This window comes from Rattus norvegicus, chromosome 15 (genome assembly GCF_036323735.1).
Source record: "Rattus norvegicus strain BN/NHsdMcwi chromosome 15, GRCr8, whole genome shotgun sequence".
NCBI classification, from domain to species: Eukaryota; Metazoa; Chordata; class Mammalia; order Rodentia; family Muridae; genus Rattus; species Rattus norvegicus.
Window position 1 is genome coordinate 102017530 of NC_086033.1, and position 22967 is coordinate 102040496.

Sequence of the window (22967 nt, forward strand, 5' to 3'; positions counted from 1 at the left end):
GTTTACCGAGTTTCACTTGATTCCTCCTGACAACCATTTAAACAATGAATGTTGGGAAATGTCCCTCAAAGAACCAACAACAATGGCAGGAGATCAGTGCTTTTATATTTAGCTAATACTATTTTTAAAAGGAGAAAATATTTCTTCCTGAAAGGATTATGGGAAGGCTTATTAAAGACACCTGCAAAGGAACGGAGTGACAACAGATCTGAATCATGCTTGATAAGTGAGTTATCCTTCGCGGGAAACTCCTTTTGGGGGCGGGGGAGGGACAACGACGGCGTCAAGATTCACCCCTTTTAAGATTCTAGAAACTGGTTATCAGGAACCAGAAGTAGTCGATAATGGTTAAGTGTACCCATGGTGGATGATGAATAAAGACCTTGGAGTATCTGGTTGAACTGAAGTACAGAATCTTCTCTCCCCTCACAAGGCGGAGAATGCTCTGTACTGAAATCAAGAAGCACCATCCCTCCATAGGCGCTACAAAAACGCACGAGGGAGGGATTCTAATTAGCAGGGCTCACTCTGCTAATCGCACAGTGGGCCACCCAGCTTCCGAAACTCAGTCTTGGCCTGGCTCACGGTTGTGGAGAGAGCCTTTTGCTAATTCTTCTAAGACGTAATTAATAATCGTTGTCAAAACATGTGCTTAAAAAGTTATCTGTATTCTATGGGGGGGGGGGGGGGACGGCTCTGCCGCGAAGGGTTGCTTCTAGAGGGTAAGGGCATAGCCCAAGCCGGTAGGAAACATTTTAAAAATAAGTTCACAGAACCAAAGGGGTCTGGCGCGTTTATCTGCCGTGCAGACTCGGCCTGTGGGCCCCGCGTGGGTGTATGGAAGAGAAGTCTTCACCTGTGGGCCTGGCTGTTGGCAGTCAGACAGCCTGGGCTCCCTTTCTGAGTGATTAACAGGGATTCCAGCTCAACTGTGGACCCCAGGGGCCCAGCAAGATTCAGGCTCAACTGAATCCCCTGTGAGGATTCCACTTCCGGCCTGCAACTTGGCTTCCGGTGAAAACAGCTGTAAACCAGCGGTTAGGACGAGCGATAAGGGTTCAATCTCATGGCAAGGGAGCCACAGGCATCTGGGATTTTAAAATCTGCATAGTTTTTGTGAGATGCATTTCTTCTCCAAAATAAACGCTTAGGGCGAAACAGAGACGATCCCCTGCCTGAGTCACTGAAAAGTCGACAGAATTAAATGACAGAAGAAAGCAAAACAAAACAAATCAAACCGCAGGGGCAACGGCACTGAATGAGGAGATGAGAGAAAGGTGACCCAACATGATTCTTTTGGCCCTCAAGTTCACAGACAAAACAACATGCTAAAAGCAGGCATTTCTGTGGTATCCTTTTATTAAAGACACCTTAAGACAGAGCAATCAACGTGTGAAAAGAAAAGCTGTCAAAAAAAAAAAAAAAACCCAAAAAACAAAAGCAGACATTTTCTGAGAAGACTTTGATCCTGTACTCCTATTATTGGCTTAAGCATGCCTGCATTTAAAGCTTTGAATCTGCAATAAGCACTCTCTATTGTCCTTGCTAACAAAGTATTATTTTCACCTGATTATTGCTAATCTGTTCTTTGTAAGTAACCACACCTGGTTTTACCCCACCCCCCCCCTTCAAAAAAAAAAAAACAAAACAAAACCAAAAACAAAACCGAGTGCAGTAAATATTTGCCCTTTGTGGCAATACAATGCATAATTTTGTTAATCTGGGCTATCTTTCCGTGAGAGGTGATTGTTTCTATATTATGAAATGTGTTCACAGTAAAGCGAATCCATGCCAGATACCTGGGAGGCAGATGGAAAGCCACTTACCAGCATGTAGCTGCCACGAACCAACCCTGACGCGAACGCTCAGCCACTCCCACACAGCACATTACTCACGCTAACTTAGCCTCTAAAGCACAGCCACACCTTTCCTCTGCAAACATGGCCTTTTGTTCAGGTAACAGCACACGTCTCCAGCCCACTGCCGCCCCTTTCCCTTGTGGAAAGGCCTTGGAAAACAGAAGGGAGGCCAAAGGGTGACACCGTTCTGCATCTGAGAACATGATATCACTGTACATACCTGGATGAAGTCTAGAAACGTTAGGGGAAGCAAGTCGTCCATGTGTCCGATGTCCTTGGAGAAACGATTTAAAATCCTTCCTGCAGGCACAGGACATGAGAAATTACACATCTCCCCAGACAGACCCCTAAGAGAAACAACTTGCAAACAAATCAAAACAATATTTTAGATGCATATGTGTTTAATATATTATGCATTCATACAAAATCAGCCGATGTCAATGACAAGAAAAAGAATATGGAGTGATACCTAAAGGAAATAAAATACTACCAAATGCTGCTGGACAGAGAATTACAATGTGGCCCTCATTAAAAACAATACATATATATGTACACACACATGCACGCACCCATGCACATGCACAAACGCCCACATACACACATACACACTCGCACACACACGCATACACAAACATACACACATACGCATGCACACAGACATGCACACACATACACATGCACACATACACACGCATACACAAACACACACATACATACACACACAAACATACACACACAAACACACACACATGCACACACACATACATACACAAACACACACACATACATACACACACATGCACACATGCACAAAGATACACACATACACATGCACACACATACACACACATGCACACACAAACATACACACATACACATGCACACACATACACGCATACACATACATATACACACACGCACGCACAAAGATACACACATACACATGCACACACATACATACACACACATACATACACACACATGCACACATGCACACACAAACATACACACATACACATGCACACACATGCGTACACACATGCACGCACATACACATACACGCATATACATACATATACACACACAAACATACACACATACACATGCACACACACATGCGCGCGCGCGCACACACACACACACACACACACACACACACACAGGAAATGGGAAAAACCAGTGACAGAGTTGGGTTGGCATGGTTGAAGCGTGTCCCTGAACTTTTAGGTCTCACTAGGTCAGTCCAAGTGCAGAGAAGAAAGATGAAAATGAGTAAAACACAAACATTAATGAATTCCAATTGCTATGTCAGTTTTTCTTTGATCTTGAGAACTGTTTTTTTCTAAATGTATATGATAGTATCAGTGTTTTGCCCCAAAGATGTTTCATCAGACCTCACATCCCAGAGAAACTCAAGATGCTGCCCGGTGAGGAGACACTGTGAGGTCACTCCTACCAGTGTCCACATCATTCCTGTCAGACGGGTGCCCAGGGTGACGGCTGCAGGCTTGATTGAGCAAGAAGAGAGACAAGAGGGAAGTAGAAGGGAAACAGAAGCACAGTGCTGCACAAGGAATGGTCAGTTCCTACCATGCCCTGCGTTTCCCCTGGAGAAGATCCCAAGGGCAATGGTGAAGGCTTCAGAGGGGACCGATCAAAACTGGCTTCCACCAAGCATGCTTTAGAGACAGACAGGTGATGGATGGATGGATGGATGGATGGATGGATGGATGGATGGATGGACATATGGATAGACGGACAGATGGATGATAGATAGATGATGGATGATACAGACAGATGATAGATAGATAGATAGATAGATAGATAGATAGATAAATAGATAGATAGATAATAGACAGACAGATAGACAGATAGATAGATGACAGATATGGATGGATAGATGGATGAATGGATGGATGGATGGATGGATGGATGATAGACAGAGAGACAGAAAGACAGATGGATGGATGATAGGTATATATAGATAGATAGATACATACATAAATGATAGATTGATAGATGATGGATGGATGGAAGATAGATAGATGATAGACAGACAGATAGATGGATGATAGATATGGATGGATAGATGGATGATAGGATTGATAAATAGATGATAGACAGACAGATGGATGGATGATAGGTATGTATAGATAGATGATAGATATATACATACATAAATGATAGATGATAGATCATACATACATACATACATACATACATGATAGATAAAATAGGTGATAGATAGCCAGTCTACTTTGAGGCAGGCAACTCCCTGAGCAATTTTCTGGCTGATGCTTCTGTAGCCCCCGGTGCAAATGTAATTCTTGCAGAGCACCTGGGTTCTACCAGAAAGCATGGGTGTGCACACCAGAGACAGGGAGACCACAACCTTCCTGTCTCCAGCTCAGGACACACGCAGACTGCAGAAAGTGTCTTTCATGACCTCTTTGGCAGGCCCGGTGACAATTCTTTGTAGCTCTTAATAACACCCCCTTCAGAGCTTCATCCTGAGGGTTAAAGGAGCCCATGGTATGAAGGAACCCTGTCAGGGTGCCAGGCACCTTTTAACAAGCGCTCGAAAAAACAAACAAAAAGCTGGGACAGTAACTGTTAGCCAGGTTCTGAAGCATACTGCTGGGAGAGGCTATCCAGCTATCAAACTGTGGATTCTGGTCCAACAGCTGGCTGGCGTCTAACTTAAGTCTAAGTGCCCAAGGATCCCAAGGTTGCTCCACAGCCGCTCTCTAGACCAGGCTTGGAAGGGGGAGAGACTGAACAGTTCAAATCAGATGCATACGAGGAAACATTACAATTGGTCAAACCCCCACACCCCCGCCATCCATGCACGCCATAGGTTTTATGAACTAATCTTTAAGTTCACTAAGAAACCTAAGAAACAATAACAAAGGAAGAAAACTACTATGGCTCAATGGGTAAGAGCATCTGCTCAGTCAGCATAAGGCCCCGAGCTGGAGTAGTCCCCGATACCCAGGCAGAAAGCCGGGAACGTCTGAGAGGGGAGACATAAACTTGCTGGCTAGGCAGCCTAGGCTAAACTACCATGTTCCGGTTCAGTGAGAGACATTGAACCAAACTCAAAGACACACAAGCAAACTAAACTAAACTCACTATATACACGATTAAAACGAGGGGGAAGTTACCCCTTTAAACAAGGGCACGGTTCAGAGGTACCAGGCAGGCGACTCAGCTTTAAAGTGGGATGGATAAGAGGACTCACTAGGAGTGACTCTGACACGAAAACCACTCCTTTAATGTTTCACCGGATTCAAGAATCTTCCGTCCCGAGAAATGAAAGGTCAGGCCATCAACAGAAAACACAAGAGGGACACAAAACACTAAGGAAAGAAAAGCCATCTTCAGACAGCTGCCTGAGTTAGAATTCCTGGTACCCAACTAGAAAGCCAGAGACGTCTGAGAGGGGAGACAGGTGGATCCCACAAACTCGCAGGCCGGGCAACCCAGAGTAACCTGCAATGTTCTGGTTCAGTGAGAGACTGCATCTCAAGCCAGTAATGCAGGGAGTGGTCCAGGAAGACCTCCTCGGGGGTCTTATTCTGTCCTGTCCTCGTTCACTCACCCCAGGCAGCACAACTCTCTGGCAGAGATCCCCCACGGCCCTCACTCTCACCCACCATATATAACGTGAGGCAAGGGGGTGCTCATGGTGACTCTTAAGAAATACGGTGAGAGAATGAACAGTGTTTGTGGAAGATGTTTCTGCCTTATGGCTGAGCTGACATCGAAATCTGGGACTGTGAGGCAGACGGAGTTCAAGGCCTCGGAGTCATTTGCTGAGAAGTCTCTAAATCAAATCCTCATGTTGAGTTCCCCCATGCTCTGCCCCTTCATCCGGATGATGACATGTGGTCCCCTCAGAGATGTCTCAGGGGAGGTGAGCGGGGAGGGGAGCGAGTTTCCCGGGAGAATCAATCCAGTCCAAGCAAGCTGCTCTAATACAACAGCTTGCTTCCTTTCGTACATAAGTTACGCTGAATCTCGCCTTCCAGAACAACACCCGAATGCTACTGAGCCTCTCTGCACTCGGAACCGCTAACTTCTCTTGCCGAGACATTAATCACAGCCTTTCCAGACTTCTCACAAGCAACCTGTTGGTGTGCTCCCACATGACTGGATTCTCCCTCCACCACGGTCTCTGCGTACATGCAGAAGGCCCATCTCCCTTAGCGCCAGTGCACAGGACTCAAAGCGAGTCCCCCAGGGATTACTCTCTCTCTGTGAGAAGTAGAGCCCGGGCCCTGGTTCTGCACATTCACCAGGCCCAGAATTAAGAGGCCAGATACCATGCTCTATAACACACTGAAACAAAACAGAGCGAACAAAAAACCCTGGGTCAACGGTTTTCTTCCTTTCTGAGGTGTCTTCTCGTTCTGCTGCATATTTATTCCCCTAGCGACGCAAAACCTTTCAGTTTCATGCAATCCTATTCGTCGATTCCTGTGTTATTTCCTGAGCCACGGCAGTTGTGTCCAGAGAGCCTGTGGCTGTGCCTATGTCTCGGAGTCCCCCCTTCTTTTATCAGATTTCGGTCTCAGACGAAGTTCTTCGATCTGCCTTCTCACACAGAGTGGAGAACAGGACTGTGGCTTCGCTCACGTGTGAATATCCACTCTTCCCACCACTATGCTACTCCAAAGCAATGGTTCTCAACCTACCGGTCTTGACCCTCTTGGTGGTCACATCTCCAATGTCCTGCACATGCGCATGGGATATTTACGCTATGATAAATAATAGTAGCAAAATTATAGTTATGAAATAGCTACAAAGACAGCTTCATAGTCAGGGCTCACCACAGCATACGGAACTGTATTAAAAGGATCACAGCAGTAGGAAGGTTGGACACTACTGTCCTAAAGGATGCTTGGACAGAGGATTAATATCTAGGATCTATGAATAACTTAAAAAAAAAAACCCTCAAACAGCCAGGAAGTGAGGAGACGGTTCTTCTGTAAAGCACTCTTCAGTCCAAGCATGAAGGTGTGAGCTCAGTCCCCAGAACTCATAAAAACACAGGATCAACAGCGTGCGCTTATCCACACTAGGGAGCAAAGACAGGAGAACTGATGGGGCTCACTGGGCAGCCAACTAGCTGAACTGATGAGCTTCAGGTAAGTGAGAGACCTTGCCTCAAATAATAATAATAATAATTATAATAATAACAACATTGACCTCTGGCATCCACACACATGTATGCAATACACATACACCTGTGTGCATGTGCACACACACATAAACGTGTACAATATGCAAGAAGTGATGACAGAGGGGCCATATAATAATATAATAGATGATTCTCGAATTATGAAAGACAGATGGCCAGAGAACATGGAAAAGTCCAAACTGTCCGGCTGTAGAGAGCAAACCAGAATACACTGAGGCTCTACGCAGATGGTTATCATCAGGAGAAAATGCCGGTGGTTAAGGTACCGGATGCTGGGAAGCCAGGAAGCTTTGTGCATGGCTGGTGGGAATATAAACTGATTTCGCTGCTATGAAAATCAGTACGGAGGTGCCCCACGAAACTAAAGCCAGGATTCCCATTTGACCTACGGCACCACTCCTACATAACACACCCAAAGGACGCTTACTCAACGCACCAGATGCCTGCATAACCATGCCCCTGGCCTCACTATTCACAAAAGCCAAAATGTACAATATGAAGTCAGCCCAGGTGTTCATCAGCACATGAATGATTAAAAGTGAGGCGTGTTCCACAAACGAAGCCCCAAGTCAGCCGTGTTCAAGTCTGCTGGCAAACAGAAACAACTGGAAATTATCACAGCACGCGAAGCAAGCCAGACTCGGACGAATGCCACATATTTTCTCTCTCGTTGGGAGAATCCTACATGCTATATATCATATATATATTCTACACACACACACACACACACACACACACACACACACACACATATATGACATGAACACACAAGAGTGATTGGGAAAAAGAGACCAGGAAGAAAGGAGAGGGTGACAGAAAAGGGGACACTGGGTTGTTGAAAGAAATTGTTCTAGTAAAAGATATTACTATGGACAAGGAATAAATGCCAATTTCAAAAGAAAGCAAGATTCCATATTACCCTAACATTATACCGCATAGGCAGACTGGGGTGTGTGTGTTATAGAAACAAATGACTTTGGGAGTTTAACCCCTTTAAACCCACAGCTTCTATCCCTAGGAACTACCCCAGCTCCAAGCCAGACGTGGCCAGTGAGACATTATCTGGGAACTAAATAATCATCTAAGAGGAGACTCTAACCTTTTCTGAATATTTTCATAGTGTACATAACATGGAGAAGACTGGGTATGAGAAACTGGGACAGGCTGGCTGCCCTGAACTCCACGCTGTCACCCTGGCTCCTCCCACGTGGCTCTGCTTCTCTGACTTGTCCAGAGAAAAGTTCATAAACGTGGTCACCAAACTTCTTTTCAAAATAGAAATTTATGAGGGGTTTTACTTTAGGAACTGATTGTAGAATATATTCTCGAATTACTGCAACAGCTAGAATTCTGACCTCTCTCCCTTGGTCAGATTCTTTTATAGTTACAGAAGTATCAATGTCTAGCTGGAATCTGTGTTTATGTGTATGTTAATATGTGGATATGTATATGTGTGTTAGTGTGTGTGAATGTGTGTGAGAGTGTGTGTGAATGTGTATTGGTGTGTGTATATATCTTAATGTGTATGTGTGTTAATGTGTATGTTAGTATGTTAATGTGTGCATTAGTGTGTGTTTCTGTGTGAACGTATCTTAGTGTGTATGTGTTATTGTGTGTGAATATGTGTGTGAATATATGTTAGTGTGTGTGTGTGCATGTGTGTATGTGTGTATATGTTAATGTATATGCTAATGTGTATGTGTGTTAATGTGTATGTTAGTGTGTAAATATGTGCATTAGTGTGTGTTTTTACACGTGTGACTGTGTCTTAGTGTGTCTTAGTGTGTGTGAACATGCGTGTGTATGCACACATACATGTGTGGAAGTCAGAGGTCAACATGAATGATTTCCTGTATCACCCTTCACCTTACTTTTTGAGTTAGATTCTCACACAAAATCTAGAGCATGCCAATTCAGTTAGATTAAGTGGTCAGCAAGCCTTATTAACGTCCTTCCTCCTAGGATTCCAGGCCAGTGCCGCATCCGGCTTATTATGTAGGTTTTGGAGATCCACATAGGTTCTGATGCTTCCACAAGAAACGGTTCCCCACCCAAGACGCCTCTCCCTGCTTTATAATCTTAGTTTTTAAAGGCACTATTTCTCTGTATCAAAATAATTTTTTTACTGAGGTATATTTCTCATAATTCAGTGTATCTTGGTAACCTTACTAAACAATGTAATTATCTCTCAAAGGAAGTTTAGCATGTTTTCCCCTCATCACCAGCCCCTCCCCAATATCTCCTGCCATTTACAATAATTCCCAGCCTCAGGTAACCACGGAAGCATCTTGTCTTATATGTCTTCTTACAGTACCTTTCAAATAAATAGAATCAATTTCTATGTTGTCTTTTATAGCCTGTGTTTTTTTATCTGATACTTCTGAGGTTCATCCAGGTCATCCACTTTATTATTTCCCCTCTGAGCCAGATTCTTTGCCACAGAAATAGTCTTAGGTACCAGCAAACACAGTTCCAGTTCCACTAATTCATACCATATTTGACCTTGAGGGCAAGAGCTTGGTGAGCCTTTTGCTAGCACAGCACATTGGGGGTGGTGTGTGTGTGTGTGTGTGTGTTGTTTGACTTGGAGGGTTTACCTTTGGTTGGTAGCCTACAGAGAGAGAGTTGGAGGCAGAAGTGTTAGGCTCAGGCTGGGCGCCAAGTGAGGGTGGCCTCCTATGGACCTGTAGCCAACGTTAAGGAGACGAGAAAGAGGGGAGCAAGCTTACCAACTGGCCTCATGAGATGTGGTATCTAAATTTAAGTGCCCTCCAGGGTGCACTGTCCAATAGCACAGACAGGAGGGTGAAACGGTGTTCTAGGTACAATGACCGAGGAAGGCTCAGCAGAGGGCAAGTCCATGGCAGACAGCACTGAGTAGAGCCCAGCTGAGTCGCTAGGTCTACAGTTGTAGTCATGGGAGATGAGGAAACCATTTGAAGGGTGGGTCAGCCTCGACTCTCTACCAAAAATTTCAGCCAACCTAGTGTGAGAACAGAACAGGAGGTGTGGAAAGGTCCTCTCCGCTGGAGGGCCTCTGCTCTGGCTCATTTGCGTGAAACAAAAGGCCACGAGAATAGGGCCACACAGGTTCTTCTCCTCCTCTGCCCATAGAGGCAGGAGGGAAGTCAGAGGACTCATTCGAAGTCCGTGAAAACTCAACGGTACATGGACGTGTGTGCCTTTCCCTGCCTCAGAGGTCGGAGATCAGGAGGATGAACGAGAACATGGCCAGAAGCCTTCTACCAAGTTCAGGAGCAGTGTGCACACGCAGGGTGCTACTCATTATTGTAGGAGTTCAAAGCTGAAACAGGGCATGAAAGGCTCTCACAGCTAGTAACCTCCCAACCACAGGACTAGAATCCCGAGACTCTACGGAGAATCTTCATGACACAGAGGAGGCGGCAGATGCCAGGCAGACTCAGCTTCCTGCATCTGTCTATCTCCTAGAACTGCCTGTCTCCCACTTAGTAGGGCCTTTCCTGTCTACTGGACGCTCACGTAGAGGAGGTTTCCAAGGAGGTCTGCAGGTTATGACCACACTGCTCATGTTAGAGGAGATAAAGACCAGTCACCTTTGCTCAAGGGGCCGCAATGCTTCATCCTGGGATGGGGGTCCACCTGCCCAGCCTTCTGGGGATTTCTTATGTCACAGTGAAGAGAAGCATGACAAACCTCATTCTTCAAGACAGCTTCCCTCAAGCAGCTTTTCCTGGCCCTTAATATAAGGACAGAACTACTTCTCGTTCTCTCTCCTCTCCCGTCCCCTCCCCCCCTCCTCCTCCCCTCCCCCCTGTCCTCTCCCCCCTCTGTGTGTGTGTGTGTGTGTGTGTGTGTGTGTGTGTGTCCCTGCCTCTCAATTCCCTTTAAAAAAAACAACTTGCTTCCTGTTTCTTGAGCATCCCAAATCTTACCTGCCCAGTTTTTCCTGGCCTAACTCAAGACACACAGTTATTTCAAACTCAACAAGGCAAGACCAAACGCAGACCTTCAAAAGTGATCCATGACTGCCCACACCCAGCTTCTTGATCCTTGTCCCAGACCAGTGCCCAAACACCGGTATGAAAATGTGAAAGGCACTTTTGCCTTATCTGGATTTCTCACAATTACCAGCACGTCTTGGCTTTTTTTGTCTTTTGAAACAACCTAGTCTGCACCTTAATTACTCTATCAGTCCTATCTGGCCTTGGAGAACACCGAGGAAGGAAGACAGGGGTACCAGGTATTCCTCCTGGCTGCGCGTACCCTCACTCCGTTCTTTACCCATCTTTTCTGGAAGTGTCTCAATCCTGCCTCAGCTCCATCTGCCAGGGCCTTAGTCCTTCCAACCTCGCTAGTGAACACAGCTCGGGAAACCTGCTTTGTCTACGGGGTAGGCTTTGGATAACTATGTACCCCTTAGGGGCACACAGACAACACTGGGCCCAGTTAACCTACCAAAAGCAACTTAAGGTGGACCCTTTGAGTTACTATAATCTGAAAAGGAGGCATTCAAGGTACAGGAGGGCTGCTAAGGACTTGGTATGTATGTTCCCTGTAACACCGTCTTCCAGCTTCCTCAAGGACCAGCGCATGCTCAGTCCAGATCGCAGAGCAGTCACTGTCCCAATCACCATCCAGTCTACCTGCCCTTATCAGAGCCACCATGTGGAGACTCCACCCCCAGCAACCAGAAACCTTGACCACAGCAGTATTGCATGTAGTATCGCGTGCACGTGCACACATACACATACACACACACACACACACACACACACACACACACACACACACACACACACAGGACAGTCAGGCTTACTAAAATTGGTAAGTGATGCTCTTTGTAAATTCTAAATCACTAACGCTTTAAGTATCAAAGCTCTGAAAAAAAAATTAAAATACCCTGGCAGAAACTATTCAAGTGGATCACAAGCTTCTGATGTCGTAGAAGACAGACATCACGTATGTCTTTTCTTGACCTACGACTAGCATTTTTGGGGACCAACCAATGCAAAACCAATTTTTAACTGTGTCTATGTCTTGCTTCCTTGAATGTAGGTTGTACCTCAAGGACTTGGCTCTGCATAACTGAGTGGTGCATGTTTCTTGAGCTACTGCCACGTCCATTTATGTTATGATAAATGTTATGTTATGATAACATAACATTTATGTTATGTTAGTGATGTGAAGAAAGGAAACCTTTTAGCTAAGTAATAGAATCGAGCCTGAAATGAGCCCCCGTATGCTCTGGCAGAGGCATACTCCATGCCTGGCTGGAACAGTGGCTCAGCTGGTAGAGTGCTAGGCTCGCCTGCAGAGATCCCTGGGTTAGATCCCTGGTATCACATATGCTGGCCTGGTGGTGCATGCCTACGATTCTGGCACCTTCTCAGGGTGGACAGATCATAATTTAAAGCTAGCATGGGCTCCATAGCAAGCCCAAGGCTAATTAGATGGCATGAGACTTTGTCTTAAAAAGAAATAAGAAGGGAAGGAAGAAAGGAAGGAAGGAAGGAAGGAAGGAAGGAAGGAAGGAAAAGAAGGAAAGAGAGAGGGAGGGAGGAAGGAAAGAAGGGAGGGAAGAAGGAAGAAAAAGAAAGGAAGGAAGGAAGAGAAAGGAAGGGAGGGAGGGATGAAGAAAGGAAGGAAGAAAAAGAAAAAGAAGAAGGGAGGAAGGAAAAGAAAGAAAGAAAGAAAAAAGAAAGAAAGGAAGGAAGAAAAGAAAGGGAGGGAGGAAGGAAGGAAGAAAGGAAGGAAGGAAGGGAAGAAGAAAGAAAAAGAAAGAAAGGAAGGAAAGGAGGGAGGGAGGAAGAGAAAGAAAGGAGGGAAGGAAGAAAGGAAGGAAGGAAAGGAGGAGAGAGGAAGGGAGGAAGGAATATGGGAGGAAGCTGTATCTAACCTCCATGCATTAAGACAGATTTCTTACACTGTTTGATTAGAGACAATTTCGTTTTGCTTACCAGTATCCCCAGGTCCTGGATACATATTTTCCAGGATACACTGTAGCCAAATCTACGGAGCTTCCATCTTCTTGGTAGCTTAAAGTGCTTTCGGCATCTATGACTCTTAGAATCACACTCATGTGGACACTGCACCTACACGGGGCTACAGCTCACCTCCTGGGGTGTCGGTGAGATGCTATGAAACCCAACCTGTTTTCTTTACCAGGTGTGAAATCTGAGTACCAACAACCTTACATTAAAAAGGATACAAACCAAACCTATAAAATAAAAGCAAGGAAACTGACTGAGGAGAGACTGAGGCATGGAATCCACACCGTGGTCATTGTCCCACATGACATCCATTGGGGCAACACCAGAAGCTTACTTCCAGCTGCTAGGATGTGAATGACAACCCCTGGCTCCCTTCAGTCTACAGACACATTAGGGAACTCGCCAAGATCTTGACCACCAACGACCTGAAGTCAGCAATAATTCACCATTCACTAAAACAATGGTTCTCTCTCATCTGCACACTAATCCTTGGGATCTGACCCAAAAAGAAAAAAAAAATGCTCAGTGCTGGCTGGTGACACTGCGATTTTATATCCCTCACAGTCCCCAACCCTGCTCTCAATGATGGAAGAAATATCTCCAATCACCTTCATGCAAAGACGGCTCTTACAAGTCTCTCCTGAGCTTCTGGAAGCCAAAGGCTTGGGTTCTTTTTATTATTATTCACATAAGTCAAAAAGGTGTGTGTGTGTCGGGGGGATTTTAGGATGGGTTTTTTGTTTGCTTTGTTCTGTGAAACTCCCCTGCTGTCCAGACCAATGGCTAACATGCAGAAAGTGCACAAACACTTCCTGTGCCCCGAAAAGTATATAGAAAGCCCTGCTGCTACAGATGGCAAATGGTTTGTCTTCCGATTTCGGTCTCTATTTCCAATGCTTGGTGTTTCCTGTCATCTTTGGTCATCCCTGTTATTTTCTTTGCATCGCTACGGAATGGATCTGTCTGTGTTCCAGTGAACTATTTTTAATATTTCTGACCACAGGCTGAGTCTGGGTACAGTCACCTACAGATACAGGCAGGATGGCATTCAAGCTCTCTAGAAGGTCTAGACAGCAATGTATTCCCAAATCAGATGGGAAGAGCTGGAGGCGGGGTGGGGGCAGCAGGCTCCGGGTGCAGCTGACAGACAGAGGAGGCAGGGGGAGGTGAGCTGCAGTAGATACTGACCACGTGAGGGTCTAGGATGTGAGGGTCCCCGGGAAGATGTGAGGGGTGAAAGGCAGACCAGAAAAGAGACACAGGGCACCAGGGATAGCAGGTTATCAGCAGGGACGGGCACATTTCAAGATACTGGATGGAAGCCCGAAACCACAGCCAGCATCAAACCCTCTATGCGTTGTTTCAAATACAGCAACCCATGGCACCACGAACTTTATACATTAGGCGCAGTAAAAGACTACCAATAAGCAATAAAAATAGAAAATTACCACAGCATCCTGTAGTGGATGCTGTATGAACGTGCTGTCTCGGACTTGCAAAGAGCAGACACAAACAGCGTTTTGAGACCACGGTAGACCCTTTGTAACTGAAAACTTTGAAAAATAAAAGTGAAGTCAAGGGAGGAGCACTGTGCAAGAATAAAAACGTTGCTGACAGCCAACGTGCACACATATATGCACGCTCACACACACACACATACAGACATGCACACATATATGTGCACACTCACACACACATGCACACATATATGCACATGCACACACACATGCACACATGCGTGCACATGCACACACATGCACACATATATGTGCACACATGCACACATATATGCATACTCACACATGCACACATATATGTGCACACACACATGCACACATATATGTGCACACTCACACACATGCACACACATATATGCACATGCACACACACATGCACACATATATGTGCACACACATGCACACATATATGTGCACACACATGCACACATATATGTGCACACACATGCACACACACACTGCAGAAACAAGAAAGCACGGACGATATACCAGGCATTACGACATTGGAGAAACTGTAACACCGAGGACCACTCCCAGAGAGGGTGAGGTATAGGAACCAGACTGTGTTAGCCTAACAGCGTCACAAAGAGAAGAGGACTCGAGAATCTGAAAGAGGGTAAGGAATAGGGTGGTATATACAGAATCTGGGTTGGGGAAGAGCCTCCTTCAAGACTAAGAATTAGGAAGGTCAGAGGCAGACAAGTGTTCGCCTGGATGACAGAAAATGCATGGCCTATGGTATGTCAAGACAGAGACAGTCCTGAGTAATAGAACAGAAAGGGAAAAAGAGGAAGTACCGAGAGGCCTCCACTAGACATTCCCTACGGTGAGGAAGAGATCTCATTTGTGTCTTGTATTCGAGGTCCTTGAAAGCTATGTCTGGGAGGAACCATGGAAGGGGCAGGGGAGGGAGGCACTAGGTTGAGAGGACGTTGTCTCGCTCCAAGCCAGCTCCAGACACATCTACTAGGATCTACAGAAAATGGCCCAAGAGATCGTTCCCACTTTGACTCTGTGAAAGAACCCATGCCAATTCACACTGAGCCCTAACCATGCCCTGATGGAGCCAATTCACACCGCACCCTCACCATGCACCGATGGAGCCTGTGTCAATTCACACCATACCCTCACCATGCACCGATGGGGCCAATTCACACCATACCCTCACCATGCACCGATGGAGCCCAGGCCAATTCACACCGAGCCCTCACCATGCCCTGATGGGGCCAATTCACACCGAGCCCTCACCATGCCCTGATGGGGCCAATTCACACCGAGCCCTCACCATGCACCGATGGAGCCTGTGTCAATTCACACCGAGCCCTCACCATGCCCGATGGAGCCAATTCACACCACACCCTCACCATGCACCAATGGAGCCCGTGCCAATTCACACCGAGCCCTCACTGTGCAGAACTGATGCCAGACTTTCTCAGGGTCATTTGGGCTCACTCTTACTTAAGTTCCTAAAGCACCATCACGCACCAGACACTGGTATGTGACTGCTGAAGGTCAGAGACCATACAGGACGCACACGCATTCACCGAACTCTAACGCGGATACTGTTCGCACGTAGAGACGAGGCAGCTGAGACTTTGAGATGAAGAATTTAACTCAAGGAAATTAACTCCAAGTTACTAAGCCGCCAGGCTGGACCCACACCCAGTATTATGGGGATTCAGAAGGCGTGTCCTTGTCAACACATCTGTGACACGCTGCTGCTTACAGAACACCTCTGCAAGCTCTAATAAATACCTGCTAGGAAGAAGGAGCCAGGAAGGTGTCAGGCTGGGCAGGCATTAAGCTGGCATGGATGGTTATGAATAAACCTGCAGTGGACGCCTCTTCCCCCTCCCCCCGATTGGCTAATGGCAGCTGTGTCGGATACTAAACCACTTTAACTATCACCCCTGGTCAGAAGAGTTTCGGGAAGGCTCTCTTGGCTAACAGCAACTGGAGCGAACCATTTAGAATAACTCCACCTCAAGATCAAGTGACCTAAGTCACTGAGTGAACAGACTATCAAGTGAGCCGAGGGATGAATGAGACGGACAGTCCAGGAAGACACATGAAACATCAGAAGTGCTTTCTCTCCCGGTCTCTAGGATGCAGCCGGAGAAGCAAGAAGAGAAAAGAACGTTATTCTCTGGAAAGCGTCACAATGGGAGGCACAGGCCATGCCGCTGCCACAGCCACCGCTGAAGCCCTAAGGCCTACCACCTTCAGAAGTCAACCAGTCGGGCAAATGTGGCTACCCCCCAAGTGCAAGAGAAAGTCTGACTGGAGTGCCAAGGCTAAGAGATAAAACACTACCAGGGACTGGATGGATAAGGCACCTAAAAATTATCTATCACCCAGGTTTATCTATTGATTCAGACACAGATTCCACGAAGGAACAACACCTAAACCCAAGGAGAGCCCAGCCGCTGCGGCATCCAGCTCATCCTGAGAATTTCAGTCAGTCATAAATGTTCTGCAGAGAGAGGGGTGGGGGGGACAGAGACAGAGACACAGGGAGAGACAGAGACACAGAGAGAAACACAGAGAGACAGACACAGAGAGAGACAGAGAGAGACATAGAGATAGAGACACAGAGAGAAAGACAGAGAGAAACACAGAGAGACAGACAGAGAGAGACAGAGAGAGAGACACATAGAGAGAGACAGACACAGAGACAGAGACACACAGAGAGACACAGAAACACAGAGAGACAGAGACACAGAGAGAAACACAGAGAGACAGAGAGACACATAGAGAGACACACAGAGACAGAGATAGACAGAGAGAGACAGACACAGAGACAGAGACACAGAGAGAGACACAGAGAGAAACACAGAGAGACAGACAGACACAGAGAGAGACACAGAGAGAAACAGAGAGACAGAGAGAGAGAGACAGACACATGAGAAAGACAGACACAGAGACAGAGACAGACACATGAGAAAGACAGACACAGAGACAGAGACACACAGAGAGACACAGAGAGAGACACACAGAGAGACACAGAGAGAAACACAGAGAGACAGACAGACACAGAGAGAGACACAGAGAGAAACACAGAGAGACAGACAGACACAGAGAGAGACACAGAGAGAAACACAGAGAGACAGAGAGAGAGACAGACACATGAGAAAGACAGACACAGAGACAGAGACACACAGAGAGACACAGAGAGAAACACAGAGAGACAGACAGAGACACAGAGAGAGACACAGAGAGACAGACAGAGACACAGAGAGAAACACAGAGAGACAGAGACACAGAGAGAAACACAGAGAGACAGACAGAGACATACAAAGAGACACATAGAGAGAGAGAGACAGAGAGAGACATAATTGATTAGTTAAGTACAGGGACTTGTGGTTCACTTCATTCCAGCCCTTGCCATGGTCATATGACCCACAGCAAGCCCAACAGCTCCTGGCTCTAAGTTTGGTGGGCAGTTACCCTGAAGGGATGACAAACACTTCACATATTTCCTAGGGGAACCTTGGTGTTGAAGCAACCATTAAATGCCTTTCTAAGCCTTAAGGAGAAGGCAGGAGGATAGATCAGGTTCTGTCCTTACCCATGGATTTCAACGATACTGCACATAACCACGTACCCATGTACGCTATAGGGAGAGCAGATCTCTAGAAGACTCTCCCTGACTGGGACTCTGGAATGAGGCAGGTCTGATGAAAAGCCACAGAGCCCCACAGAGCCCGTGCACTGGAAAAAGCTCGAACATAATTTGCATACGAGTTCGGAAGATTCTCAGACTGTGAACCCCACTGGAAGCTAAGACCTTCTGTTGCTAAGGAAACAGGAAGCTGACAACCGTTTGACCTCTCCGGCTGTAGGAACGGACTGCTTGCTTGTCCAAGAGGGATTTTTTTTTCTTATCCAGCATCCCTTGACCATCACTCGTGGCCAAAGGCTCATGAATTCGTTCATAAAAATGAGTATTAAGGGGACAAGAACAAAGCCTGAATACCCAGCAACCTCAAGACCCTGATGGCCCAAAGATGGCAGATGCTACAGAAAGCACTCCCGCGCTCACGGAGACACGGAATTCTACTTCCACGAAGGTCAACGTCCGAATCGGTGATAAGATGACCCTGACTGGCAACTGCCACCTGACATGCAAAGTCAGCTCTTTCCGCGTCCAACGCTCGGAGGAGCGCACGCAATGCTCAAAAAAAAAAATAGGACAGCAAACATTTGGCGTGAGGACATGCCGGAACTTGAAGACAATGGGCCCTCCCACTCCCCGCCCTATGTAAAACAACCGAAGGAGTTCTGGAAGCAGATCAACCGACACCCGAATCTGATCTTCATTTCTATCTTCAGCGCATCATTTCAATGCCGGGGAATTGCCAACAGATGTTACGCCAAGCTGGCTCGGCTGTTAACCGTAAATACATACACCTTTGTTAGGGTTTAAAGACGTGTTTATGAAGAACGTCCTCTCCAGCTACTGTACTGCTTCTTTACGAAAGTCCAGAGAAGCTTTGCCAACGATAGGACACAGAACTGGAATGGCTTTGACTTACTCATCTCGTCAGGGAAAGCTCTGGACACACGTTGGTTAGTTCAACCGTCACCTTGCCCTTGCAGAGGATTCTGAACTATTAAAATAACACCGCCCACCCCAACCCCCCGTCCTTTCCCAGTCCCCACCATAGCCTTCTCCCCACCCCAGCATTCCTAGCTGAGTCTAAGACCTCCAGGGTTTCTAAAGCCGGTAGCTGCTGTTGCCCTAGTGCTTCTTGACTTCTTCAACAGCGTCTGAGACTGCTCTGCACCCTCCTTTGAGGGTGCTACTACTTCTTCTTTAATATCTGCCTCTTACCATTCCTCCACCTTGCCTGGTCTCCAGGTTCTAGTGGAGACTTACATGGTGTGGGCCTCATTACTGCAAACTCTCCCCTCATAAGGATGGCCTTCGTCCCCTCTCACTAGGTCAGCCACTGCTAAGCCAAAACCACACCCGAGCCCCATGTTTCTCTTACATTTGCATCCAGCTGGTGGCCTTCGCCCCCTTGATGTCGCCAATGGGCGTAACTGTGAAGTGTTTGGACTGTAGGAGTGGGCAGTCTGGACGCCTTCTTGCTTTAAGTGTTTAACCCGGGGCCAACTGATAGCTTCACACAAAGTTCAACGTAAGCTGTGCAGACTTGCCGTGGGAGCTCGGGGCTGTCGGGCACGCACCCATTGGAAGTAAAAGCTACATTTGTGATTCTCGGTTTTTAAAGGCTTTGGAGACCTTTTGTGAGTTTCGAGCGCCAGAAGCTGGCCTTCCCGGTGGCAAGCTGTCCCAGAGACTGAGCTGACCTTCCCTTCTCTGAGGCTTTGTTATTACATCAAATAGCTTAATCAGAACACAAACTGTTCTTAGATTTCTGCAGAGGTAATTAAATAACAATCCGATGCCAATTAATCACAGTCAAGTAAGAAGTCTGTGAGAGGAGAACTCTATACACACTGGAGACTATTTAATGGTCAAATACTTGGCAAGCCCTTAGTTAAACAATGATTCATTAAACCTCCTTCGCCACACAATGGCTGAGCTGAACTCAATGTAAAAGAATCGAAACTCTTTTGTTCTCCCATAAAAAGACATCAAACCTTGGTGCGTGATATTCTTTTCTCCCTCACTTAGCAGGCTGCTCGACTGCATGATTCACGATGTATTCATGCTCCTATGCCCAGAGGCATCTGCGAGTCCTCCCAGAACACTAGAGCGGGCAACTTCTCTCTTCCCCTCCATATGCGTGCAGAGTTGGACAGCAGACTCCACCTACCTGGATGCTCTCCTCATGCTGAGCAAAGCCCAGACTCAGAACCACCTTCTACCATGCCCCCTCCGTTCCCCCAAAAATGCACACACAAAGAAGCCGGGACCATCTCCACAGAGGGAAGTGATTTCCCGCTATACAAACCCGCATAACTTGCCAGCCCAGCAGAATCCCACAGGACAATTTTAGTTCCCTGAACCTCCCTTATCAGCAAGGCCCTTTCAAATTAAATGTCCCATTATAACACAGTTCCCTGTGAAAACCCACGGACCCACTTTGAGTTTGGCTGATAATTCCCAAAGGCCGCTCGCTAAGCACTGCTCAGGACTCTGGAACTGCCCCGAGAGTTCATTTCTTCCTGTGGGGAAGCATCAAGCAGAGAGCCATTGCTGGGCTGCCATGTGAGGCCCCAGGGTTGGAAGCACGCCCATGGTTCCACAAATGCTGCTGTCTATTTAAAGCAGGACCTCTGCCCTTGGTTGTGCACTTGAATCTGAATTAGCGATCTCGGAGGCTGACGAGAATGGGTTCTGGGCTGAAACACTGCAGGAGAATCTACTGGGTAGTGGACCTATCGTTACCTTGCATGCATTTGCTTTAGTCTAACCCTGGAGTTTGGTGGTAGAGTGTTTGGACCTCGGAGAAGGTTCTGGTTTAATACACTAATTGAAGTTTCAAAAACCAGATGAATTAAAAACTATAGCCCTCTTCATTGAAGAAGAAAGTATGCATAAGAAGTTTTGTGGGAAAGAAGTAAATATGAATAAATGTAAATAGGTCAGTTCATACCTCAAAATTGCATTCATTAAAACACATCAAAGCTGACTAGATATGACATACATTATTTAAATGAAAAAGTTAGGAAGTCTCATGGAAAACTCATTTTAACTCCTCCCATTAGCTGATCAATGGGAAATAAATTCCCCCTTTCACAAAATACTGTACGCAAGATACTGAAATTATACACAGGTTATAAAAGTATAATAGGACATACTAGGTATTTACTTGATCATGTTTATATATATGTATATATATACATATGTAAACTGTGAGGCAAACGCTGTGACATCTTCACACGACAAAGCGTCAGGGAACTGTCAATGTGAAACTAAAACTATGACCTCTCAGCGGTGAACTCCTCACTCTGTTTCATGTTACCGCAACAGCACCAGAGGTGAGCGGCCCCGAGTGTGTCTATTTCCCAGCTAAGCTATGACACAAAAAAACGATTTCAAGGAGGGGAAAAAAAAGTCACACCGAATCTAGTATAAACATACCGTGGCAAAACAAATTTTCCTGCAAATATAAGCAGTTTTACAGTCTATCAAAGTGGTGCCAAAAGTAGATTTATGCGCAGTAAAGTGCTGACGGGGACGGAACGTTTCGGCCATAAATACAGCTCGTTGTAAACCAATCGTCAAATCAATAAAGTCATTAAAAATAGACCACATTCTTCAAGGAAACGGTGGGGTTCGGGGGGAGGATCTTTGCTGGCGATGGAGGGCGTATCGTCAGACACAGCTGTCGATTAACCGGCCTGCCCTGCATCTCCTCCTTGGGCCTGCGAGGCAGCATCCTTGCGGCCTTATCTCCCCCCATGTGCTTTTAGCCACGTAAACTGCCGTACAGCATTTCCTGCTTCCCCGTAGGCATCTTATAAATACAAATAAGAAAATACACCCTGGATTTTTCCTCTCGCCATCTCCTTCTCTGCCCTGGACTGACAGACCATTATCACTGTTGTAGCGTCTCCCACATCATCAGCCCTGGCCTGTTGGGCCAGAATGCTCAGCGATTATAATATCCATTTATCTAAACTGCCAACACGTAACAAAATCCAGGTGGGGTACGTGCCACTTAAATTAATTTACTACTTGAAAAAGACTTCTTATGGCGATCCTGTCAAAAGAGAGCAGGAAAGGTGTTGAGAGACTGTGAATAAATCTACATACGGTTTGCTTTCGATCTAAATTCCAAGTGTAGGGCAATAAAGAAGAAGGAAATGTGACATGAAAACAGCCATACTCCCAACATAGGAACCTGGGATCCCTAGCACTTGTTTCTGGGGACCCACTGCCTCAGGGGACCTAGCTCTTCCCATCAATAAGGGCACCAAGAGGCACCACATCATCCACTGACTGACTGAAGAAAGGATTCTGAGCTTCACAACCAGGAGGAGGGCTGCTGTCAAAAGCCAGCAACCACTAAGGGCTGGCGGCCCTGTTGGGACTAGAACTTTGGTAGTCTATTGGTGGTAAAATGCTGTGATAACTCCAGAAGACAGGAAATATTCCGCGATTGTATGATCCAGCAATTCTGTTTCTGGGGAGACACCCAAAAGAAGTAAAAGTGGGAATTCGGGTGTCGGGTGTCAGTAGTGAGCCCAGCAGTGTCATTGACACAGATCAAGCAACCCAACTGTCCAACAAGAGATGGATGCTGGACGGACACAACAGAACATTACTCAGCCTTTAAAAGGATGGGGACCTCTGCTATGACATGTATGATGCCAGAAGGCATCCGTCATAAAGAGAAAACCATTTTAGATTCCATTTACAGGAAGTACATAGAGTTTCAGACCCCAAGGGACATGAACCAACACAGTGAATGACAGCAGCTGGGGACAGGGGACAAAC

The 22967-nt window shown here is 46.3% G+C and overlaps 1 protein-coding gene across 6 annotated transcripts in view; it reads right to left on the bottom strand.

Moving 5' to 3' along the window:
* Abcc4 (ATP binding cassette subfamily C member 4) overlaps positions 1-22967 on the bottom strand; it is a 234526-nt gene that overhangs the window by 69143 nt on the left and 142416 nt on the right. For all 6 annotated transcript variants that reach the window (XM_039092967.2, XM_039092966.2, XM_063273922.1 and 3 more), the window contains 1 exon segment: positions 2080-2159. In XM_039092967.2, coding sequence (XP_038948895.1) covers positions 2080-2159 — 80 coding nt within the window.